Source organism: Electrophorus electricus, chromosome 5 (assembly GCF_041902795.1).
Source record: "Electrophorus electricus isolate QZ-2024a chromosome 5, ASM4190279v1, whole genome shotgun sequence".
Lineage (NCBI taxonomy): Eukaryota > Metazoa > Chordata > Actinopteri > Gymnotiformes > Gymnotidae > Electrophorus > Electrophorus electricus.
Window position 1 is genome coordinate 14,777,896 of NC_137501.1, and position 26,587 is coordinate 14,804,482.

Here is a 26,587-nt window from a genome sequence, read left to right on the forward strand (position 1 = left end):
TCTCAGCATGCATCAGAACTATTGCTTTAAACTAGGTTTTCAGTCAGTGTACAAATACTTTAGCCAATAGGTCATTTTAAACAACCAGTACTGTTAATCCTGACAGAAAATAATGTGTGTTTGTGTGGCTTTGTCAAGCCAACATATTGTTATTCAGCAGAAGTTCTTAATTCCAGTACCATGGACCCACCACCCTGCAGTTCCAGGTTCTCACTGATCCAACTCACAAAGGATCTGATAATTAACTGATGAACTACATCAGGTTTGCTGGGAGACGGAAAAATGTGAAGGAGCGCAAGCATGAGAACTTGAATGGCTGCTGAATGTTTGTGTTCATGGAATCTTGGTGAAGGAGGAACTGTAGAATATTTTGTTCCCCTGTACACACTGAATGTGAGTGGAATGACAGTGTGGTACTTGTGCCTTCACAGTAAGTTACACACGTGATGGAGCAATTTACAAGATTAATAACTGAATTAATTAAGATTAAGTTCTGTTTTGTATCTCAGGGGCTGGTACAGAACAGTATCATGGCTTGTACACAAAAGTGTGCAACTGATTACCTCAAATATGCCCGGGGAGATCTGGTGACACGTCTCCAAAACTTTCCCCTTATTACTGAGAATCTTTGCCAGCACAGAGTCTTCAATGACCATGATGTTGATGCTCTTAAAGCAGAGAGAACAGACTTTGACAAAGCGAGATTCATACTGGACCGTGTTATTAAAAGAGGAGAAAGTGCCAGCTATGAGTTACTCAGGATCCTTGATGTAACAAGGAAGAGGACATTACATCCTGATTCACACGTCTGGATCAGCTGTTTCCCCTTCAGGGAAGACACTGAGACTGACTACACTGTGGGTGAGTAAAGTATGTTCTTATGAAGACTGAAGCAAAAATGGATTGAGTCACTATATTAATGGTCAGCACATTTGCAGTTAAATAGTTACTCTGATTGTATCTGTGAATGAATGTTGTATAGAATATCTCATATGGAATTTTGTATGCACAATTAAATATTTCTGCCTACAAGTAGCAGAGTATAAACAATGCTGTCTTTTAAAAGTATAGTAATATCAGATTGTTTTACATTTGTAATGATATTCAGGTACGAAGCCTTGTCACAACTACCAGAAACAACTTCAGACCAAAGCTAAACGCATCTTGAGTAGATGGTGGGATCAGTGCTGTAAACACCTAAAGCACAAAACAAGCGCTAATGTCAGTTTCATACCTCTAGTCCTAGACACAGATGCAGATTTAAACTCTGCACAAAATACACTTAAAAAAAAAAAACAAAAGTGCAAAAAACCTCGTGGAAAGAAGCTAAAGAGCTACATTCCTGTGAAGAAACAGAATCCCTCACCCAAAGACCTTTTGTGTAGTCATAAGAAAGCAATACTTGTTATAGGAAAACCTGGAATAGGGAAAACAGCAGTTGTTCTTCAAATGCTCTCCTTCTGGTCCAATAAAGACAACCAAGAATTAGACTACATGTTCTACTTTGATGAGAGTACATTTACCACTATCTCTAGTCTCATGAGCTTGGAGTCTCTTCTCTTTGATATGTACTCAAAACCCCTGGAGAAAGATAGAAAGGAAGTATTACAGGATATTGAGGAAAACTCAGAGAATGTCATCATTGTGCTCGATGGCATCAGTACTTTGCAGGGCAACCCTACTATAAAGAAAATTATTGAGCGGGACCTTCTTCCTGAAGCTAAGATTGTGATCACATGCAAATCGGAGGAGAAAGATGACTTCCTTTTTGCAGACAGGTCCACATGCCGAGTTTATGTACAAGGATTCAGTGAGGAGTCTATCCAGACTTACTTTACACAGATGATTGGCTCTACTCCTCAATTTTTGAATATAGTATTGAACAATCAGGATCTGATCAGTCTTTGCCATGTCCCGATGTATGCCTTCATGGTGGCGGTTTACATTTCTTTCAATGTCACTGCTCCCGAGCATCCAATGACCGTTACAGAAATGTATGTACACATCCTGCGCCAAGACTTGAAAAAGGCTGGGAAAAAAAGCTCAGAACAAGTTGACAAATACATAAATGATGTAAAAGACCAACTTTTTTGCTTGATGAAAACTGCTTTTACTGCATCCATTCAGAAAACTATAAACATAACAGATGCAGTCAGCAATGAAATTGAAATCAGGAAGTTTTTTCTGAGAAAAATCACGATCGAGAACACTCCCACTTCTGTGAACACTTTCTTTGCATTTCTGCACAGTACAATGCAGGAATTCTTCTCTGCACTGTGGCTGCTTGGGAATCCAGGTGAAATTGACGAGGTTCTTCAGAACTGTCTAACAAAGGAGCAAAAGCACATGAAACACGTGATCCCTTTCCTTTGTGGAATTCTGTCAGAACAGAACCTCAAACTCCTGAAGAATCTTTTCTCTGAAGATCAAATAAAAAGAGCCTCTGATGGGCTCTTCTCAAAAGTCATGAACACATTTCTACAGCCTCAGTCTAATGGGCAGCTTGAGGGTGATGAGGATGACGTCGGTGTTCTTCCCTTTGTGTGTCAGTGCTTGTATGAGTCTCAGTCACCTGAAGCTTGCTTGCTGTTCCTGGAGAAAGTGAACTATGAGCTAGATTTCAGTGGAGAAGACCTTGATCCACATCAGTGCTGTGCAGTGTCTTATGTGATCGGCCAGTCCAGAGAAAGCCAGGTTCATCTGAGCTTGAAGAACTGCAGCATATCTAACCCTGGGATTCAGATGATTCTCAAATTCAAATCACAGCTTAGGTATTTATTTTTGGATATACTTTTTGTATTCATCTTTAATTATATTACCACACATTTACAAAGAAAGATCATTAACAACAACGAGCAATAATAATAATAATAATTAGTATAACTATGATTACCTTTTGCAGAGATAAGCCTTCTACTCTCTGTCATGTGTGGACGTCAGTGCTGTGCTGTGGGAAACCCAGAGATTTCCCAGCTTTACTGGATGTTTGTGGAAAAGAGATGCACCTTCCTGTGACTTGTAAACCATCCATGTTTAAGAAAGCTCGAGAGATCATGAGTCAAAGCTCAGAGAAGATCAGCCTCCATCTCCACTGTACAGAAGATCCACAGATCAGTAAAGTGCTCTGTATCATGATCTTCAACGGACTTCCATTTATGAAGTCCCTTAGGTGAATAATGCAGCCCTGCATTTATACCACTTACATTTGTTTAATAAAAATTTGATAGATTATCTAGAATAATCCTAAAATAGAACAAAGTGTTAGGTTACATGCATAACCTTAGTTCAATAATTTGTGAGTTATCTTGGTGTGGTATTTTTTACATGACTGACTGCAGTAGTTGTAATAGAACAGCATCTGTCAGCAGACAGACCTGTACCTGCTGTGACACACATTCCCTCGTGTTTGATGCAAAGTGAGATAGATACCCAATTTATATATATATATATATATATATATATATATACACGTCACCTATTGTTTCTTTCTGCTTTGCAAGTTTGAGTTTCCTTGTGATTCTTTGGTACAGCCAGACCACAGACTGCAGATAATAGAATCTTATCAGTGTGATCTCATTCTGGAAGGGGCAGAAATACAACAAAGTGGCATTGTATCATCGGTTCTGAGGTTTCTCCATAGAGATCCATTTTGCGAATGTGATTTTCTAATAAAACTGTACTTGCATGTGAGAAATATGGAGAAATTCATCATTCTGAAAAATATATATAGTTCTTTGCCAGACATCTGGTACATAGACCTCTCAGAGAGAAAGGCTTTATACTTCCTAGAAGTGTTGAAACTCCAAACAGTGAAGAAACCAGTAAAGCTGAGAGGCTGGTCAGATAAAGAGAGTGAAGTGAGGAGTTTCCTTCTGTGTCTGCCATACATCTCCCAGCTGAGGTGAATCTATGTCTGAGTTCACTGTATCAGAGCACTAGAAATACGGCTCTGCATAGTGATGAATGCATTTGCTAAATATTACTAAATATTTTTGCATGTGCAAAATTTTATATTCATTATTTTAACTCCTGTAACTGAAGTCAATTCTTTCTGATGTGTATCTGCAGTTTCTCTGCACCACCAAATATGGAAGAAAGTTCATGGAGGCTCAAGGTGAAGTCACTTTTACTGAAGCTGTGTGTGCAAGCAGCTCTTTATGAGAATGAAACTATACACACAGTTGTAGAAAAAGTGTTGATGTGGTCCAACAACAGTCAGAATGACTTTCTAATGGATCTGTACTCATATGTGAAGGACTACGAGGCTCAAACAGGCAGGAGTGTCTTTCCTGTACTGCAGCCACTTTACAAGTCTTTTCCTGTCTGGTACACCATGTCTAATGTGTGGTCCATCAGTCTCTCAGAGAGAAAGGCCTCACATTTTCTAGAAGCTCTGAAAGGTCAAACAACAAAGAAACCAGTAAATTTGTGGAGCTGGTCAGATGAAGAGAGTGAAGTGAGGAGATTCCTTCAGTGTCTGCCCTACATCTCCCAGCTGAGGTGAGTCATGGAGTACTGTTGTACATTCCACCAAACCTCCAAACTATGGTGAGTGTTGTCATATAGTAATCTTGTAGAGAAATGTTAAGCTAAATGTCCCAGCAGTGAGCCTGTCTCAACAACACACTTTAACTGATGCTGAGTGCATTGCTTAATTATAAAAATATAAAACAAATGTTAAAATCCACCAGGAGGAACGATTATATAAGACACCTTCCATGCTTCACTTTTTTTAGTTTGTTTCTGTATTCATACAGAGTTGTCAGTAAGTACAGGAAAGCCTGACATAGCAGTGATAATCTTCTCTTCTCTGTCAACACTGATATCAACTTGTGCCTTGACTGATTGGTTGCCGTCCAACGATATTTCCTTCTCATTTGCATAAAGTTGAGAAAAGCTCAAATCTTCAATGCTTTCTTTGCTTGGTTTGCAACATACTCAACCCATAATCCCCTGCACACAATAGCTGCCTTCCTCCACAGAACTGAATTGGAGGCAGAGTGAAAATCACCTTGCTCTGCTGCAAAGTAATTGTACCGTTAGGGTACATTCACATGGTGAAGCGTTTTCTTCTCAGCATTATAGTCTGACGGGACATGGATTTGGCAGGTTGTGCTCATTTTCAGTGCATGTTTTTTTCTGCTGTGGATTTTTGCAGATGGAGTTGGAAAATTATAAAACTTAAAAGTTAAAGGCTCAGTGCATCATGAATCACTGCTCATATTAGAAAAATCATGTTAGTGTAGAAGCACCTAAAGCCTAATGAAACAAGCGCTCCTCTATACCACGATTCCAAAAATAATAAAACTCGGAACGCCGTGTCCACTTGAATTTTGGGTGAATATTTCACTATAATGTACAAATACATATTACACTTAGTTTGCTGTTGATGTTCAACACAGACATGCTAGCTAGGTAGCTAATGCCTTGAGCACTAAACAGATGCCCAATATCAATTAAAAGTAATAATAAATAATAGTCACTAATTAATAAGGATCCTGAAGATAATACGTAGTTTTGGCCTTAATGTGGTGGGTATGATTTTCTTTAGTGTGATTGTGTGGAAACTGGATGCATATTTGAAAGTGAATAATTTAATTGATACATCAGTGGAAAAGGCAGGGCTGTCAGGCTTTGTGGGCTGTTTGGAGCATAGCCATATAATTTGTCATCAAAATCAGACAGTGAAAAAAGAGGGTAGGGACCTACATCTGGTTTTGCTAGATTTGTCGAATGCATTTGGCTCAGTAGCGCATAATCTCTTATGGATGGGCTATGCTTTTACTCACCTTCAAAGTGACATGACAATGATTTGATGTGATTCTATTCAATTTATTTCTGTCCTTCTCTTCCAAAAGATTTTTGTGCACAAGTTGGTATGAAGAGGAAAAGAAAATGTCTGCCATCAAGTTTCTGCTGAATCTGATAGTTGCAGCAGTAGAGTGTGATGCAGCTACAGGAGAGAGTTTCACTAAGATGCTGACAACTGTGTGCAGCTACACAACCTTCCCTTTTGGAGATGATGTGTACATTAAAACTTCACAGTGTGATTTCCTGTTGGATCTGTTCTCACAAGTGAAGAACTATGAGACTCAAACAGGCAGGAGTGTCTTTCCAGTATTACAGCCAGTTTACCAGTCAGCTCCTGCAGTCTGGAACATAGACCTCTCAGTGAGAAAGACCCCCCTCTTCTTGGAAGTGCTGAAACTCCAAACAGTGAAGAAACCAGTAGAGCTGAGAGGCTGGTCGGATGAAGAGAGTGAAGTGAGGAGTTTCCTTCAGTGTCTGCTCTACATCTCCCAGCTGAGGTGAGTGAGAAGCTGTTATGTGTATTACAGGTGTAATGTTTAAGTTTGAACCATTGTTTTGTTTGTAATCATACATTTGCATCGTCTCGCTGACAAAGTCATGCATTTAGTGTTCCTCAGACAGGATGATCTACATGGTAGTATTGAGGGATAGGTACACAGGTAGTGGTAGCTCAGTGCTTAAGGTACTTGACTTGTAATCGGAAGGTTGCTGGTTCAAGCCCCACCACTGCCAAGTTTCCACTGCTGGGTGCCTGAGCAAGGCCCTTGCTCATCAATTGCTCATGTTGTACTCAGTCATAATTGTAAGTTGCTTTGGATAAAAGTGTCAGCTAAATGCCATAAATCAATACAATCAGTGGCTTGTTATATGCAGCATAAGGAACTATATAACTTATATTATTCATGTGCTAAACTTCTCTCTCCCAAACTGCTGTTGCATTTGCAGAAGGCAAACAGAAATGGCAGTGTGACTATAAATTCATCAAAAGACAGGACAATAATGTGGTTTGGAGCTTTCTTTTATTGATAATGTAGCATAAATATGCTAACGGTCTGTCACCTCCATGTCCATTTTTTTACAGATTTTCCTGTACTGGTTGGAATGAAGAAAAAAGGAAAAAATTTGCCATTAACTTCCTGCTGAAGCTGACTGTTGCAGCAGCAGAGTGTGATGCAGCTACAGGAGAGAGTTTCACTAAGCTGCTGACATCTGTGTGCAGCTACACAACCTTCCCTTTTAGAGATAATGTGTATGAAAAAGCTGCTTCACAGTGTGATTTCCTGCTGGATCTGTACTCAGAAGTGAAGAACTATGAGACTCAAACAGGCAGGAGTGTCCTTCCAGCATTACAGCCAGTTTACCAGTCAGTTCCTCCAGTCTGGTACATAGACCTCTCAGAGAGAAAGACCTCCCTCTTCCTAGAAGTGCTGAAACTCCAAACAGTGAAGAAACCAGTAGAGCTGAGAGGCTGGTCAGATGAAGAGAGTGAAGTGAGGAGTTTCCTTCAGTGTCTGACCTACATCTCCCAGCTGAGGTGAGTGAGAAGCTTTTATAAGTATTACAGGGCTGACGTTTAAGTTTGAAACTGTTTGTTTTGCATGTTAATGAGATTTTAGCTGGTCTTTGTTTTTGTGAGCTGGTCTCTGTGAGTGATCAGCAGATGGTGCAGATTAGATGTGTGAATGCAATGTTGATTTGCATTTGGTATGAGTTCAGGATTATAAATGTTTGGCCAACTCCACATTCAGATACTAAATCAGAAATAAGGTTTGAATAAACCTAATAAATTAACCTCACTTCAAAGTATATATAAATCACTACATTAGAGATTAAGTGTTTGTTGAGGAGGGTAAATTTAATAAACAAGCCATCAAATCTCAGTAGTAACGTGATCTGGAAAATCTGAAAAGGTTCTGAGAAGTAATTTTTTATGAATCTACCTCAAGCATGTATCAGATAAGTGTCACAAAGGAGAGCCAGATAACGCATAGAAGCAAGTGCAGGTTTAATGTTGTAGTGTCTTAGACTTCACACCTTTTAGCGTGAGGGTTTTAAATACGCTTAATAGGGTCAGTAATAGACAAGTGTGTGACAATTAGTCGCCATTCAGAAATTAGCGACCTCTGCTGGTAAAAGGAGGAGCCGTCACAGGCAGACGTGACAAACCTCTTACTAGTAATGTATGTGTATTTAAGAAAGGAGCTCTACCAGTATCACCACATTTATGGCCCTTCAGTTATTTAGGAATTGACTGTTCTCAGATTATTCTCATGGAGCTCTGTGGACTGACATGGGGATCTTGAATGTATTTTGTTCTTTTTACTATCATGTCAGTGATTTGTTGGTCTGTATCTGTATGTTAATTTCTGTTTTTAACCCTCTACCTGGCCCGTTTTATTAAATGGATATATACCCTTCAATAAAATTAAACAAATAAGCAAGACAAACAAACAAACAAACAAATAAACCACAAAACACGTCCAAGTTCTAACCACTTGGTTCACAAGACCGAGCACCCTTATACAAAAGCTCTGCATAAACTCCTTGTTTATCACGTCATATATATTGCTTCAAGAATAACTGTGTGATATGGAACTGCATCTAATTTCCATACTTGCATTATAACAACTCGTTAACTGTATCCAATGAGCCCAACAAAATTGTTTTTCAGGCGTTTTCCATATTTAACTGACATTGGACTGATTTAAAATGGATCTCTGTTGGGCAAATAAAAGATTAATCTCTGATTTGAAAATGTATTTATTATATTATAAAATGTCCATTTTATAATTTAGAATAGATATTTTATAAAGTAAGTCAAAAACCTGGCATCAGATTAATTGGTACAGTAGCACCTTTTAAGATTGTGTGTTCCAAATAAGACTACATCATGATTTATTGACAAATTATAAATTATAGTTTACAAAGAATTAACAGCAGCAACATTTATTCAGTAAGAGGTTAAGTGTTAAAAAATGAAAAAAAGCCCCCAGTCCCTGGAACACATTGGAGTTTTGACCATCAAATATTAAAACCCTGTGGGAAGTTCAGTCTGAGAACTGAGTGGATTCTTTAAGGAAGCGATTTATGAAATAGTCTAAAAGCACCATCTTCTCCAACAACCTTGACACCAAGAACTGCAACTTTCCCAGTGATGCAGACGGTTCTGTTCCCTCCCACTTCCACCTGTACTCCGGTACATAATCTTACAGGATTTGTCATGGACCAGTCAAATCCTGTCTCATCTACATTGTAGATATTCTGGGGTTTTGTTGTGACATCTGTGAGATGAGCATATCAAAGCAGTGGGTGAATATTCCAGTATCAGCTGAGGTCCTCACTGTAGCCACAGGAAACTATTCTGATTTGTGAATGGTCTGCTCCAAATGATCTCACATAAAATGGTAAAATCATTTTCTCCCAGTGGAGAAAGGGCACTGAATTCCACTAGCCAGATTATAATCCAGAACAAGATGTAAAAGGTCTGTTTGAGTGAAGCTCCAACCCCAGTCACACATGACCTGCCAGGATTGGAAACAGACTTGAACACAATAGTCTAAACCACCTTTAAAATCACATCGCAACCTCATATTTGTTATTCATTTATTCCATTAAATTTAGCATTTATTATGCATATCGTAATTTATTACTTGCAGCCAGTACAGCGAAAACTGATACAAGTTCGCACTTGGAGGAACTCCTCATTAAAACACTTGAAGGTCATTTTAAATGGAGTTTACTAGGCTTAAATGGTTTCAAAGTGACTAATGGTTAAAAAGACAATGTGTTAATTTTTAAATAAAAGATATATTTGCATGCATGGAGCCCAAATATAACGTGGACTAAGCATCATATTATTATTTTACCCACACACAGAAATATTATGTTATTCTCATTCAAAGATTGCTTATTGCTTGTAGTCGGCATGCTTTTTGTTGTGCTGTATCATTTAAACCCACCTTTTTAAAAAATCTAATTTTTGAAAATATTCAGATGTCCTGAAAAATGTCCTTATATGTAGACATGTGAATGTAATTAGAAACTCTGTGTGCATACTTGGTATTGTTAAATATAGGTGCATCTCTCAGTGAAGCTAATGTTTTGACCTTGAGATTAGCTGTCACAATGAGAGAGGCAGGGCAAGACACAAGTGTGTTGTTGAACTTTGTTTATTAGGAAAAACAGAAACATAATCCAAGAGCAGATTTCCAGAATGCATGATAAACAAAAAACAAAGCGAGGATAACCAGGAAGGGAAACACGGAGGTAAAAGTAATAAAAAACAGATTAAGAACACGGGAACAGAGAACAATATGGAAAACGAACAGGCAGGGCAAGAATACATACAGTAGAACTCCAGTGTAGTGACGGGATGTTGGATACTGAGGCATCAAAGCTCATATCACTATTGCAAAGCACATTGATTCAACACAGTATACTGAAGCTTGTATGATAGATACTATTACCATGTGACTAATGACTGGATAGTGGTGGGACTGTTTGTTAGGTTTAGCACTGTCCTATAACTTGCTAGCTATAAGGGGGTGAAATCCTTTTAGTACAAAACTTGAAATTTTCTGGGAAATATGGAAGCCAAAAGGGTGAAGAAACGTCACAAAACTTTCAGAACATGTCAACCTGTTGTCTCCCAGTGCAGTTTACAGCATTTTATTGTATTCCATTTTCACATAAAAAGGGAAACAATTATTTTCAACATTTTATTGTAGAACGTTAACAACTAAACATCATTAATGATCATCAGATTTTTTAAATGAAATATGAAAATGGTGTTGTGTTGTATACTTTCCTGTACTTCACAGTTTTGAAATTATGACTGCTATAATTTTCAAAGACCACCAGGGGTCACTGTTTTGGCATCGCCTTTCAATGCTCCAATGTTTCAAATCTTTTACCAACACTGTCAGGAAGAAGCCCCAAACGTAGCCTACTACATAGTGTATACTGTATACTGGTCCCCAAAGCAGTATGCAGTGTAGTGTCCTTTATGCACCAAATGCAAACCATACTATGAGGTCATGTGAATGTATGAAAGTTCTGCCCACTTGTGAAAGATTGTCCACTACTGTTGTATATGCATGCAGTACATTACAAAGATGGCTCTGGTTGTGTACTGGAATAATTGGCTGGAGTAGTACGTTATTTGGGTACCTTCCTCCATCCTCCATTAACTCATAAGGCCCCATTCAAAGAACCTGAGACAGAAAAAGAGGACAGTCAACCTCAACACCCCAGTCTCAAAAAGAGTCTACCACACGCAGTGATTGTATCAAATCAGAACCCTACAGAGCAGCGTCTACCGTGGCACACGTGATGTCTACTGAGCAGGACACCACAGGGCACCTACACATCTGTGACACAGATATTTAACAGGAGGTTAATTATCCCTTTAACCAGTCAGGTCGTCCGTTGTTGTGACGATGTCATCTCGACAGCTCGCTGGTTCTTGGTGCACCTCGTGTATGTAACCTGAAAAACAAATTCTAACAGCACAGCAGGAAGAAACAACTCAAAAAAGTCCCCAAGGAGGCAGCACAGACACAGTGTGTTAAAGGGCAGGATAGTAAGGAGGAGGGTTACAGTCACCAGCCTTCCCTCACAGCAGTGTAGTGGAGCTGAGAGCAGTGACCTTTGACCTCCAACACTTCACCTTCATCCTTACCGGCAATCATCTCCTGTGCAACATGGTCAACAGGAGGAAACAGTCAAGCATGAAGCACCAAAGCATAAACCAGCTGACAATATCATAAAATTAATTTGTGGTTAGTTTTTTGTTTGGGGGGCATTAAAGATGTTTTGGTTGTTGTTGATAGACCTGCATTACACAGCCAGTTCATTTTAGCCAAGTTTGTGCTGTCCTGCTATCTGTATGGTTGCATGAGTGAGTTGACTGTGGGTGTGGTCACTGTAATAGAAATCAAGTGTTCCGCCCAGTTATGTGGGTTGTAATTTCAGTATCTCTCTTATTACTTTGTAGTGGTGATTATTTTATTGTTTTAATTTAGTTTAATCTCTGGTTTTTGACTGTCTGTATTCCAACAGGTTTCATTATGATGAAGAAAAGAGAAGATCTGCATTAGAGTTTCTGCTGAAGCTGATAGTTGCAGCAGCAGAGTGTGATGCAGCTACAGGAGAGAGTTTCACTAAGCTGCTGACATCTGTGTGCAGCTACACAACCTTCCCTTTAGATGGAGATGATGAAAATTACAGTTCTGTAGTTCAGTGTGATTTCCTGCTGGATCTGTTCTCACATGTGAAGGACTCTGAGACTCAGACAGGCAGGAGTGTCCTTCCAGCATTACAGCCAGTTTACCAGTCAGCTCCTGCAGTCTGGTACATAGACCTCTCAGAGAGAAAGACCTCCCTCTTCCTAGACGTGCTGAAACTCCAAACAGTGAAGAAACCAGTAGAGCTGAGAGGCTGGTCAGATGAAGAGAGTGAAGTGAGGAGTTTCCTTCAGTGTCTGCCCTACATCACCCAGCTGAGGTGAGTGAGAAGCTTTTATAAGTATTACAGGGGTGACGTTTATGTTTGAACCTGTTTGTTTTGCATGTTAATGAGATTTTAGCTGGTCTTTGTTTTTGTGAGTTGGTCTCTGTGAGTGATCAGCAGATGGTGCAGGTTAGATGTGTGAATGAAATGTTGATTTGCATTTAGTATGAGTTCAGGATTCTAAAGGTTTGGCCAATTCCACATTCAGATACTAAATCAGAAATAAGGATTGAATGAAACTAATAAATTAACCTCACTTCAAAGTATATATAAATCACTACATTACAGATAAAGTGTTTGCTGAGGAAGGTAAAATTAATAAACAAGCCATCAAATCTCAGCAGTAAAGTGATCTGAAAAAGGTCTGATAAATAATTTTTTACGAATCTATCTCAAACATGTATCAGATATGTGTCACAAAGGAGAGTCAGATAAAGTACAAAATCAAGTGTACGTTTGATGTCTTAGTGTCTAATACTTCACATCTAAGATTGAGGGGTTTAAATACCCTTAATAGGGTCAGTAATAGACAACAAATGAGCAACAATTGGGCGCTATTCAGGAATTGGCGCCCTCTGCTGGTGAAAGGAGGAAACTTCACAGGCCTACATGACAATAAACCTCAATGGTTTACTAGTGAATCTCTGTATTTAAGAGAGAAGCTCTACCAGTTTCACAACATTTATGGCACTTTAATTATTTAGGAATTGACTGTTCTCAGTCTCAACTGACTGTTCTTTATCACATGTCATATATATTACTTCAAGAATAACTGTGTGATAGGGAACTACATCTAATTTCCATACTAATATAACAGCTCATTAACTGTATCCAATGAGCCCAACAAAATTGTTTTTCAGGCATTTTCCATATTGAATTGATATTGGGCTGATTTAAAATGGATCTCTGTTAGGCAAAGGAACGATTAATCTCTAATTTGAAAATGTATTTATTATATTATAAAATGTCCATTTTATAATTTAAAATAGATATTTTATAAAGTAAGTCAAAATTCTGGCATCGGCTTAATTGGTACAGTAGCACGTTTTAAGCTTGTGTGTTCCAAATAAGACTACATCATGATTTATTGACAGATTATAAAGTATAGTTGTAATGTTGAGCGGTAAGGAGGCGGACACACGTGCGGAGAAGAGCGAGATTTAATAGGGGCAAATCCAGAATCAGAGTCGTTCTAACAGTTCAGGGTCATTGAGCCAACACGGAGAGCACGGGGATACATGACAAACGAGACAAGGGCTAGAATACACGAGTAACTAAACACAAACAGCGACGAGAACTAAACACACGAAAGCACACAGGATACGCAGGCTATAACAGAGCAGGAAACACAGAGGCTAGGATAACACGAAGGCACGGAGTACAAAGAAACAACCATTAGAATAAACATATATAACGATCAATGAACAGCCCCAACCAAGGCACACAACAGGGTTTAAATACATGAACCAAAGGTAGAAATGAGGGACAGGTGCAAGCAATCAAATGAGGGGTGGAGAAAACGAAACCAAGGCATGGAAGCAGGGAGCGCAGGAAAACAGACGACACGGAAACCATGACAACAGGGACGGCAGGATGACAGCCATTCCTGACAATAGTTTACAAGGAATTAACAGCAGCAGCATTTATTCAGTAAGAGGTTAAGTGTTAAAAAATGAAACAAAGCCCCCAGTCCCTGGAACACATTGGAGATTTGACCATCAAATATTAAAACCCTGTGGGAAGTTCAGTCTGAGAACTGAGTGGATTCTTTAAGGAAGAGAATTATGAAATAGTCTAAAAGCACCATCTTCTCCAACAACCTTGACACCAAGAACTGCAACTTTCCCAGTGATGCAGACGGTTCTGTTCCCTCCCACTTCCACCTGTACTCCGGTACATAATCTTACAGGATTTGTCATGGACCAGTCAAATCCTGTCTCATCTACATTGTAGATATTCTGGGGTTTTGTTGTGACATCTGTGAGATGAGCATATCAAAGCAGCGGGTGAATATGCCAGTATCAGCTGAGGTCCTCACTGTAGCCACAGGAAACTGTTCTGATTTGTGAATGGTCTGCTCCAGATGATCTCACATAAAATGGTAAAATCATTTTCTCCCAGTGGAGAAAGGGCACTGAATTCCACTAGCCAGATTATAATCCAGAATAAAATGTAAAAGTTCTTCTTGAGTGAAGCTCCAACCCCAGTCACACAGGACCTGCCAGGATTGGAAACAGACTTGAACACAATAGTCTAAACCACCTTTAAGATCACACCACAACCTCCTAATTGTCATTCATGTATTCCATTAAATTTAGCATTTGTTTTGCATATCATAACTTCTTACTTGCAGCCAGTACAGAGAAAACTGATACAAGTTCATACTTGAAGGAACTCCTCATTAAAACACTCTAAGGTCATCTTAAATGGAGTGTAGTGGTCTTAAATGGTTTCAAAGTGACTAATGGTGAAAAAAGACAATGTGTTCATTTTTAAATAAAAGATATATATACATGCATGGAGCCTAAATATAACGTGGAATAAGAATCATATTATTATTTTGCCCACATAGAGAAATATTAAGTTATTCTAATTCAACGATTGCTTGTTGTCTGTAGTTGGCATGCTTTTTGTTGTGCTGTATCATTTAAACCCACCTTTTTAAAAAAATCTAATTTTTGAAAATATTCAGTTGTCCAGAAAAATGTCCTTATATGTAGACATGTGAATGTAATTAGAAACTCTGTGTGCATACTTGGTATTGTTAAATATAGGTGCATCTCTCAGTGAAGCTAATGGTTTGACCTTGAGATTAGCTGTCACAATGAGAGAGGCAGCGCAATACACAAGTGTGTTGTTGAACTTTGTTTATTAGGAAAAACAGAAACATAATCCAAGAGCAGGTTTCCAGAAAGCATGATAAACAAAAAACAAAGTGAGGATAACCAGGAAGGGAAACACAGAGGTAAAACTAATAAAAAACAGATTAAGAACACGAGAACAGAGAACAATATGGAAAACGAACAGGCAGGGCAAGAATACATACAGTAGAACTCCAGTGTAGTGACGGGATGTTGGATACTGAGGCATCAAAGCTCATATCACTATTGCAAAGCACATTGATTCAACACAGTGTACTGAAGCTTGTATGATAGTTACTATTACCATGTGACTAATGACTGGATAGTGGTGGGACTGTTTGATAGGTTTGGCACTGTCCTATAACTTGGTAGCTCTAAGAGGGTGAAATCCTTTAACTTCCTCCGTCCTCCATTAACTCATATTGGCCCTATTCAAACAACCAGGGCCAGTGGTAGCTCCGTAGTTAAGGTGCTTGATTTATAAGCCAAAGGTTGCTGGTTCAATTCCCACCACTGCTGGGCCCTTGAGCAAGGCCCTTAACCCTCAATTGCTCAAGTTGTACTTACTCAATTTTAAATTGCTCTGGATTAAAAGCATCTGCTTGTATTAAATTGTATCAGATATAGGTGTATATCAAATTGTATCAGAACCCTACAGAGCAGCGGCTACCGTGGCACACGTGATGTCTATTGAGCAAGACACCATGGGGCACCTACACATCTGCGACACAGGAGGATAATTATCCCTTTAACCAATCAGGTCGTCCGTTATTGTGACAAAGACAGCTCACTGGTTCTTGGTGCACCTCGTGTATGTGACCTGAAAAACAAATTCTAACAGCACAGCAGGAAGAAACAACTCAAAAAAGTCCCCAAGGACGCAGCACAGACACAGTGTGTTAAAGGGCAGGATAGTAAGGAGGAGGGTTACAGTCACCAGCCTTCCCTCACAGCAGTGTAGTGGAGCTGAGAGCAGTGACCTTTGACCTCCAACACTTCACCTTCATCCTTACAGGCATCATGTCCTGTGCAACATGGTCAACAGGAGGAAACAGTCAAGCACGAAGCACCAAAGCATAAACCAGCTGACAATATCATAAAATTAATTTGTGGTTAGTTTTTTGTTTGGGGGGCATTAAAGATTTTGGTTTGTTGTTGATAGACCTGCATTACACAGCCAGTTCATTTTAGCCCAGTTTGTGCTGTCCTGCTATCTGTATGGTTGCATGAGTGAGTTGACTGTGGGTGTGGTCACTGTAATAGAAATCAAGTGTTCCGCCCAGTTATGTGGGTTGTAATTTCAGTATCCCTCTTATTACTTTGTAGTGATGCTTATTTTATTGTTTTAATTTTGTTTAATCTCTGGTTTTTGACTGTCTGTATTCCAACAGGTTTCATTATGATGAAGAAAAGAGAAGATCTGCATTAGAGTTTCTGCTGAAGCTGATAGTTGCAGCAGCAGAGTGTGATGCAGCTACAGGAGAGAGTTTCACTAAGCTGCTGACATCTGTGTGCAGCTACACAACCTTCCCTTTAGATGGAGATGATGAAAATTACAGTTCTGAAGTTCAGTGTGATTTCCTGCTGGATCTGTTCTTACAAGTGAAGAACTATGAGACTCAAACAGGCAGGAGTGTCCTTCCAGCATTACAGCCAGTTTACCAGTCAGCTCCTGCAGTCTGGAACATAGACCTCTCAGAGAGAAAGACCTCCCTCTTCCTAGAAGTGCTGAAACTCCAAACAGTGAAGAAACCAGTAAAGCTGAGAGGCTGGTCAGATGAAGAGAGTGAAGTGAGGAGTTTCCTTCAGTGTCTGCCCTACATCTCCCAGTTGAGGTGAGTGAGAAGCTTTTATAAGTATTACAGGGGTGACGTTTAAGTTTGAATCTGTTTGTTTTGCATGTTAATGAGATTTTAGCTGGTCTTTGTTTTTGTGAGTTGGTCTCTGTGAGTGATCAGCAGATGGTGGAGGTTAGATGTGTGAATGAAATGTTGATTTGCATTTAGTATGAGTTCATACTCAACAATAAGGGTTGAATGAACCTAATAAATTAACCTCACTTCAAAGTACATATAAATCACTACATTAGAGATTAAATGTTTGCTGAGGAGGGTAAAATTATTAAACCAGCCATCAAATCTCAATAGTAACGTGATATGAAAAATCTGAAAAAGTTCTGAGATGTACTTTTTTATGAATCTACCTCAAACATGTATCAGATAAGTGTCACAAAGGAGTCCCAGATAAAGCATAGAATCAAGTGCAGGTTTAATGTCATAGTGTCTTAGACGTCACACCTTTAACCGTGAGGGGTTTAAATACCCTTAATAGGGTCAGTAATGGACAAGTGTGTAGTAGCCATTCAGAAATTAGCGACCTCTGCTGGTAAAGCGAGGAACCGTCACAGGCAGACGTGACAAACCTCTTACTAGTAATGTATGTGTATTTAAGAGAGGAGCTCTACCAGTATCACCACATTTATGGCCCTTCAGTTATTTAGGAATTGACTGTTCTCAGATTATTCTCATGGAGCTCTGTGGACTGACATGGGGATCTTGAATGTACTTTGTTATTTTTACTATCTTGTCAGTGATTTGTTGGTCTGTATTTGTATGTTAATTTCTGTTTTTAACCCTCTACTTGGCCTGTTTTATAAAATGGATACATACCTATCAATAAAAATCAATTACAAGATAAACAAACAAACAAACAAACAAACAAAACACAAAACACGTCCAAGTTCTAACCACTTGGTTCACACGACCGAGCACCCTTATGCAAAAGCTCTGCATAAACTCCTTGTTTATCACATGTCATATATATTGCTTCAAGAATAACTGTGTGATATGGAACTACATCTAATTTCCATACTAACATTATAACAGCTCATTAACTGTATCCAATAAGCCCACCACAATTGTTTTTCAGGTGTTTTCCATATGAACTGATATTGGACTGATTTTATACTGGATCTCTGTTAGGCAAATGAAAGATTAATCTCTAATTTGAAAATGTATTTATTATATTATAAAATGTCCATTTTTATAATTTAAAATAGATATTTTACAAAGTAAGTCAAAAGTCTAGCATCATCTTATTTGGTGCAGTAGCAGCTTTTAAACTTGTGTGTTCCAAATAAGTCTACATCATGATTTATTGACAAATTATAGAGTATAGTTTACAAAGAAAAATGAAACAAAGCCCCCAGTTCCTGGAGCACATGGGAGATTTGACCATCAAATATTAAAACAAGTTCCTTGTGATTGGATCACCCAAGACGCATGTTCATGCCAGGTGTGGACAGGACCTGAGAGAGACCCTCACCTCTTCATATCAGCCATGCATGCCTGCACAGTGATGAGTAGATACAGAGGGAGTCACTTGCCATTGCAGAGGTCTCTCTCTACACCAGGGTTTCATCTGAGGCAGGCCAAGCCTGCTTCTAAGCAGTTTATAAACCTTAAAGATTTATATTTAAGATTTGTTGCTCCAAACTATTAGATTTGGACATCAATTCTGTACAGAAAATGTTGGTTACAATTTTCCTCAGGATCATAAAGAAGGTTTGTCTTCATTGTCACTCTCATCACTACAACCTATACAAGCATCTCTCAAATGTAACAGCTGTGATATACGTGGTTGCTCTCGCCTGATTGGGTCTATGAGATGATCATTCCAGCATGTTCCACCCCCCCACACAGAAGATGAAGGGCGGGTATGGAGATCATAAAACCATAAGCTACTGGCCATAGAGGAAAAGCTCCTCTAGCCCTTGGCATAAAGGCAGTGGGCTAACGTACTGTTAGCCTTAATCTGGAGGTCTGGGCACCCTAATGAAGGTTGAGGTTAGAGGCCTTTGTAGGGTAGAGAGCAGGAATGTCTAGTTTTGTGTTACAAGACAATCTGAGAGAATTTTCCTTAGACCTGAGAATGAGAACATTCCTGCTTGATGTGAGCCTGCATGCTGCTCTTCATCAGAGTGTCTCTGCAGAGAGTGATTTTGTCTTGTTTTAAAACATGTGAACACTGTAACTTCCTCCTGGATCTGTACTCACATATGAAGAAATATGAGACTCAGACAGGCAAGAATGCCCTGCCAGCATTACAGCCAATTTACCAGTCAGCTCCTGCAGTCTGGAACATAGACCTCTCAGAGAGAAAGACCTCTTACTTAGAAGTGTTGAAACTCCAAACATTGAATAAACCAGTAGAATTGAGAGGTTGGTCAGATGAAGAGAGAGTGAAGTAAGGAGTTTCCTTCAGTGTCTGCCCTACATCTCCTGGCTCAGGTTTGTACCACATGTTTCTAATCCATTTTTCACAACTGTGTAATGCTTCATTTTAACTGCCTCTGCTTACTATCTTGGCAATGAAAAAAAATGTGTGTATATATATATATATATATAAGTAGTCTGTATGCTGGTATTAGCATAGATGTGGTCTGAGTGTCCTTGGTGGGGGGGGGGGGGGCAGGGCTCTGCTCGGTATGGGGATGTTTGTGTAAACAAGATCCAACATGTTCACTCCTCTTGTTGTAAAGTCTACATGGTGATGGACTTTAGGGAACACAGATTTTTGTGATTGAAATCTCCAGTGACAATAAACAGTCTGTTTGGGTATGTGTTCTGCAGTTCACTAATGGCACCTTATAGTTCATAGAGTGCCCCTTTCACATTGTTGTTAGGGGGGATGTACACTGCAACTGTGAGCCCAGTGTTGAATTCCCACAGTAGATAAAGTGGTCTGCATTTAACAGCCACAGGCTCCATCAGTGGTGAGCAGAGCTTGGAGACTATCACAGAATTCTTGTACTATTCCGTGTTATTATAGACACGCATGTCCCCTCCTCGGGTTTTACCAGACATGGCTGTATTTCTGTCAGCAGGAAACAGAGTGAGCCCATCCAGCTGGATGGTGGTGTCAGGAATTCTGTCACTGAGCCACGTTTCTGTGAAAACAGAAGAGCTACAGCCTCTAACCTCATGTTGCGTGGAACTCTGGAGTTGGATGTCTAGTTTGTTGTCCAGGGAGCAGACACTGGAGAGCAGGATGGATGGTAGAGCTGGTTGGCTTGTGTTCGCTTTTATCCAGCATGGACTCCTGCCCTCTAGCGTTAGCTTTTATCCAGCATGAACTCCTGCCCGCTAGGGTTAGCTTTTATCCAGCATGGACTCCTGCCCTCTAGCGTTAGCTTTTATCCAGCATGGACTCCTGCCCTCTAGGGTTAGCTTTTATCCAGCATGGACTGCTGCCCTCTAGCGTTAGCTTTTATCCAGCATGGACTCCTGCCCGCTAGGGTTAGCTTTTATCCAGCATGGACTCCTGCCCTCTAGCGTTAGCTTTTATCCAGCATGGACTCCTGCCCTCTAGGGTTAGCTTTTATCCAGCATGGACTGCTGCCCTCTAGCGTTAGCTTTTATCCAGCATGAACTCCTGCCCGCTAGGGTTAGCTTTTATCCAGCATGGACTCCTACCCTCTAGCGTTAGCTTTTATCCAGCATGGACTCCTGCCCTCTAGCGTTAGCTTTTATCCAGCATGGACTCCTGCCCTCTAGGGTTAGCTTTTATCCAGCATGGACTGCTGCCCTGTAGCGTTAGCTTTTATCCAGCATGGACTCCTGCCCGCTAGGGTTTGCTTTTATCCAGCATGGTCTGCTGCCCTCTTATCACGCTTCTGTTTTCTTGCACCTTACTTATGATGTCCCCTCCCTTGACTGCTGGCATCAGGTGATCCTGAGGTCTGGGGGCTTCGTCTTTGTAGCAAGCCGAGGTTGTGTAATATCTCCAGGAGGTCATCTTCCAAGTTGGTCATTTGTTGTTCTCTGAACTGTAACAGGCTCTGGCATGTGTAGACATGAGCACTGCTTTCTTTGAGGCCCATGTGTGGGGATTATATGGAGGCTTGAGCAACAAACAGATCAGGTGTAGTTGGAGGCAACAGCTTTTGTGTCCAGAGTAGCTGCTAAGTCCTAGCACGCTGCCAACTTGTGTTTTCCACTTAAGTAGAAGGAATAGCTTGTGGGTCCTTCTTTCTACACTCTTAATTTATCAGTGTTGGTCCCACCGCTACAATTCACACTTAAGGTTCACCGTAAACCGTCTGTTATACTCAGTCATAATTATATGTTGCTTTGGATAAAAGCGTCAGCTAAATGCCATAAATGTAAACTGCAGCTGTACTAACCAGTTAGTAATTATCACACAAGACAAGATTGAAGCTGACTAAGACAAGCAAGTAGTAATCTAGAAACACAGAGCTTACCTTACCAAGCAGAGAAAATAAACACAAACACACACACGTCACTGTCTGGGTGGAGTTTCCAGGTTCTCAACACGTCTGTGTGGGTTTCCACCAGGGCCTCCAGTTTCCTCTCACAGTCCAGAAAGTATGGCGGTTAGGTGAATTAGCTATGCAATAAATTGTCCTGGTGTGTGTGTGCATGCACGGTGATGACTACCTAAGAAAGCTGTCCTAGTGTTTGTGTGTGTGTGTGTGTGTGTGTGTGTGTGTGTGTGTGTGTGTGTGTGTGTGTATGATTGTGTCTACATGCCCAGTGGTGGATGACTGTAACGCTTCCAACAGGAACAAGGCAAGAGGTAGAATGCAAAATGCAGGAGGCGGTTTATTAATTGGGGAAACACGAACAGTAAAACAAACAGAGGCAAATGGGTAACACTGAGGGTAAAATAACACGCAACCAGAGTAAACAGAAAAGCAATGACAATGACGAGGATGACAACGACGACGACAACAACAACAACAACGTATAAGGCAAACCTGACAGAAGGATGTAACTTACCGCAATAACCAACAAACTAGAAGACAAAAACATAGGGCTTAAATAACCAAGACAATCAGACTCTAAACAGACTCAGGTGAACATGGGAACAGGGAGAACCGAAACACAGACTGGAATGAAGGAACAGACGAGGGCTGACGAAAACGAAACTAAGGAGCAGAACAAGGAAGTAAAGGAATACAAAGACACGACAGGGAAACCATAAAACATTGATGCCAGGAGGGTGGCCTCAATATGTACAGAGCTGCCAGAATTCTCTCACATACTAAAAAATCTACCCACATCTCTTCAGTCCTCTATCAGTTACACTGGTTATCTATCCCACTAGGCAGTCAGTTTAAACTCCTCCCGCTCACATATAAAGCTCTGCATGAACTTGCTCCCCCTACTAAGCTGAAGTGTTACGTCCATACTGTCCTGCCTGTACACTTAGGTCCTCTGACACTGCTCTCCTCTCTGCTCCTAAAGTCAGAAGGTCTGTGCAGGGGGCAGATCTTTCAGTGTCATGGCGCTGAAGCTTTGGAGCCCATTGCCACAATCTCTACATCTCTGCTCGTCACTTCCTTTAAAGCTGAACTTAAAACAGACTTTTTTTCTCTGCATTTTCATCACTTTCCTCCTGTAAACAGCTGCTAACTGTAAACAGTTTTTTCTCCTCCTCACCTCAGTTACTGTTTTTGGTTCTTTGACTGTCCTATGTCGTATGTTTTCATGTATGGATTATATAAAGCAAGCTTGATTATGAGAGGCACCATATATATTACAGTTGTTGTTGTTGTTGTTATAAGTGTGTCTCCATATGCCAGTGCTATTTTAAATCCCAAAACGCTGCTATATTAATACTTTGTGATATATTAATACTTTTGTTGATATTGACAGTCCAAATTAACAGCCGACATTCCAACAACTGTCAGTGTAACATCACCTGTCAGGACAAATGTTCTCTCATCTGTCCTCCCCTTCACCTCATTATATCCATTTATCACTATTCTTTGGCGAGACTGTATTTAAAGCTAATTATCAAACCATATTTATGTATTCTGTTTTAATTATTAAACCATATCTTATTTACATATTTTAATCTTAATTATCAGACCATATCTTATTTATGTATGTGATGGTAGGGACCTTAAGTGACAGCGTGAACAAATACAGTAGCATGGTTTTCCGTTCCTTGGCTTTGACAGCTCTTAATTCCACAATTGATGTTATTTTAGTTTTCATTTATTGATCTGTAAAATTAGGAAAGTTGTTTTTACCCACAGATGTCATTTTTATGAAAGACATTTCCAGACAAATCGGGTCGGGCACTTGGCTTTATAAATCATATTTGGCGTATTAAATATGCTAATTCATAGTTATTCTGCATGCAGACTATTATATACAAACTGTGGACAAAAGCACAAACACGTTTATGATAATTTGGTGAATTTGAAACCTCCTGAATCGGACATGGCACAGTTGTAATGACTGTAAATGAATTTAGGATCACGATATAAAAATAGTCTTGGATGAGGTCCAATAACTTTTACACCTGCTTTGAAAGACCAAAAAGTTTATTTATCCCCCACTTAAGGACTTCCACACTTGTAATTTCCCTTGGCACATTTAAAATGGTCAGTGATCCAGATAGCTTCTGTTTTCAACCAGTCCATTGATCTGTGTAGTAGTGTTCCATGCATTTGAGGTGCTTCAACACATCCATCCCTGTTGTAAAGAAACACAGTGTAAGCAGTATTAATGACCACAGGCCTGTAGCTTTAACATCAGTAGTCATGAAGTGCTTTGCACAAATGATTCTACCCTACCTCAAATCCACCACTAAAACCCTCCTTGATCCACTAATGTTTTCCTAAAGAACAAAAAACACTCAGAAGATGATGTAATCAGCCTGAGTCTACAATATGTGAAGAAAAGAAAGCACATCTCTACTTTAAACTCACCAGTGTAACAGTTACAGTGTATGAAAATCTAAATGGTGATCAGCCTTCTTAACAATAACAATAAGCAGAACTGACCTTGCTGAGTGTTGTGTGTGGTCTTCGTGTGTATTGTAGTTATATTATTATCTATTCTTATGTGGGTTTGGACATTTTCACTCTGTAAGTTACATTTCTGTGTACTATGTACCTTTGGGAAATAAAGGGCTTCTATTCTAACGTTACAAATCATCCTGTTCATGTGATAGCTCGAGTGCCACAGCGCAAGGAGCAGGATGCAAAGATCTCTCTCGACTGAGACATTTGTTAACACAAGACACAGAGAAACAACAAATGTTACTGGCACTCACATACAACGGTCCAGGGAACAATGCACACTATCGCAAACATTTATATGAACATCTAACACGAATAATGACTGACAACAAAGCACACACCGACAGTTGTTTAAATACATACTTAAACAAAGCAAAGAACAGGGTGCAGGTGTGTGCTACCAAGGGCGCCGTGGTTACAAACAAGACGCAATGAACAGTCAACGGTGAACTCCCACTGCACGTGGCGGCCGTACCACGTGATCAGTGGGAAGGGGAGCATATCGTGACAGTCCAGTGTTATGATTAATGACATCTTCAAGATATCTTTGCTGCTTTTTAAACCTTTAAACTTTAAAACCTGCCTTTTAATGCTTTGATAATATTACACACGCTAGTCATGTCTATAAAGCTATCACAAACTGAAATTAACTGAATAGAAATAAATGGGTGATTTGTTGTGTTTGTAGGTTTGTTTCACTACAGAATCAGACTGAATCCAATGAGTGGAAAATTAAAAAAAGATTATTTCTGCTGAACCTGAGTCTGCAAGCAGCTATTCATCAGAGAGAGACTATTACGGGAATTATAGAGGAACTGATGTTATATACAGATGATGAAGAAGATTTCCTGCTGGATCTGTACTCTCATGTGAAGGACTATGAGACTCAAACAGGCAGGAGTGTCCTTCCAGCATTACTGCCAGTTTACCAGTCAGCTCCTGCAGTCTGGAACATAGACCTCTCAGAGAGAAAGACCTCCCTCTTCCTAGAAGTGCTGAAACTCCAAACAGTGAAGAAACCAGTAGAGCTGAGAGGCTGGTCAGATGAAGAGAGTGAAATGAGGAGTTTCCTTCAGTGTCTGCCCTACATCTCCCAGCTGAGGTGAGTGAGAAGCTTTTATAAGTATTACAGGAGATGTGTTTAACTTTGAACCTGTTTGTTTTGCATGTTAATGAGATTTTAGCTGGTCTCTGTATTTGTGAGTTGGTCTCTGTGAGTGATCAGCAGATGATGGTGCAGGTTAGATGTGTTAGTGAAATGTTGATTTGCATTTGGTATGAGTTCAGGATTATAAAGGTTTGGCCAACTCCATATTCAGATACTAAATCAGAAATAATGGTTGAATGAACCTAATAAATTAACTTCACTTCAAAGTATATATAAATCACTACATTAGAGATTAAGTGTTTGCTGAGGAGGGTAAAATGAATAAACAAGCCATCAAATCTCAGTAGTAACGCGATCTAAAAAATCAGAAACTTCTGAGAAGTAATTTTTTATGAATCTACCTCAAACATGTATCAGATAAGTGTCACAAAGGAGAGCCAGATAAAGCATAGAAGCAAGTGCAGGTTTAATGTCATAGTGTCTTAGACTTCACACCTTTAACCATGAGGAGTTTAATTACACTTAATAGGGTCAGTAATAGACAAGTGTGTGACAATTAGTCGCTATTCAGAAATTAGCGACCTCTGCTGGTAAAAGGAGGAGCCGTCACAGGCAGACGTGACAAACCTCTTACTAGTAATGTATGTGTATGTAAGAGAGGAGCTCTACCAGTATCAAAACATTTATGGCCCTTCAGTTATTTAGGAATTGACTGTTCTCAGATTATTCTCATGGAGCTCTGTGGACTGACATGGGGATCTTGAATGTACTTTGTTATTTTTACTATCATGTCAGTGATTTGCTGGTCTGTATCTGTATGTTAATTTCTGTTTTTAACCCTTTACCTGGCCTGTTTTATAAAATGGATACATACCCATCAATAAAATCAAACAAATAACACGACAAACAAACAAACCACAAAACACGTCCAAATTCTAACCACTTGGTTCACAAGACTGAGGACCCTTATGCAAAAGCTCTGCATAAACTCCTTGTTTATCACATGTCATATATATTGCTTCAAGAATAACTGTGTGATATGGAACTACATCTAATTTCCATACTAACATTATAACAGCTCATTAACTGTATCCAATAAGCCCACCAAAATCATTTTTCAGGCGTTTTCCATATGAACTAATATTGGACTGATTTTAAACTGGATCTCTGTTGGGCAAATAAAAGATTAATCTCTGATTTGAAAATGTATTTATTATATTATAAAATGTCCATTTTATAATTTAAAATAGATATTTTATAAAGTAAGTCAAAATTCTGGCATCGGCGTAAGGGGTACAGTAGCACGTTTTAAGCTTGTGTGTTCCAAATAAGACTACATCATGATTTACTGACAGATTATAAAGTATAGTTGTAATGTTGAGCGGTAAGGAGGCGGACACACGTGCGGAGAAGAGCGAGATTTAATAGGGGCAAATCCAGAATCAGAGTCGTTCTAACAGT

At 39.6% G+C, this 26,587-nt stretch overlaps 2 protein-coding genes across 2 annotated transcripts in view; both read left to right on the forward strand.

Annotated features, from left to right (window-relative positions):
• Positions 1–26,587, forward strand: part of LOC113569091 (uncharacterized) — a 207,949-nt gene that overhangs the window by 153,789 nt on the left and 27,573 nt on the right. The window contains exons 30-32 of the mRNA XM_081714267.1: positions 11,872–12,315; positions 16,574–17,017; positions 24,707–25,120. Of these exons, the coding sequence (XP_081570393.1) occupies positions 11,872–12,315; positions 16,574–17,017; positions 24,707–25,120 (1,302 nt within the window). The remainder of the gene's footprint in view (positions 1–11,871; positions 12,316–16,573; positions 17,018–24,706; positions 25,121–26,587) is intronic.
• LOC145657945 (nucleotide-binding oligomerization domain-containing protein 1-like) lies at positions 152–6,916 on the forward strand. The gene is made up of 7 exons (XM_081714826.1): positions 152–393; positions 510–861; positions 1,109–2,771; positions 2,903–3,169; positions 4,069–4,500; positions 5,859–6,264; positions 6,893–6,916. The coding sequence occupies exons 1-7, from the start codon at positions 313–315 to the stop codon at positions 6,914–6,916; spliced, it is 3,225 nt and encodes a 1,074-aa protein (XP_081570952.1). The 5' UTR covers positions 152–312.

Bases quoted from the DNA above. Each gene is read 5' to 3' on its own strand.
- LOC145657945 (XM_081714826.1), top strand. From the start codon at position 313: ATGGCTGCTGAATGTTTGTGTTCATGGAATCTTGGTGAAGGAGGAACT. The intron at 3,170-4,068 runs GTGAATAATGCA...GTGTATCTGCAG, and splicing joins CCATTTATGAAGTCCCTTAG to TTTCTCTGCACCACCAAATA. The intron at 4,501-5,858 runs GTGAGTCATGGA...CTCTTCCAAAAG, and splicing joins CCCTACATCTCCCAGCTGAG to ATTTTTGTGCACAAGTTGGT.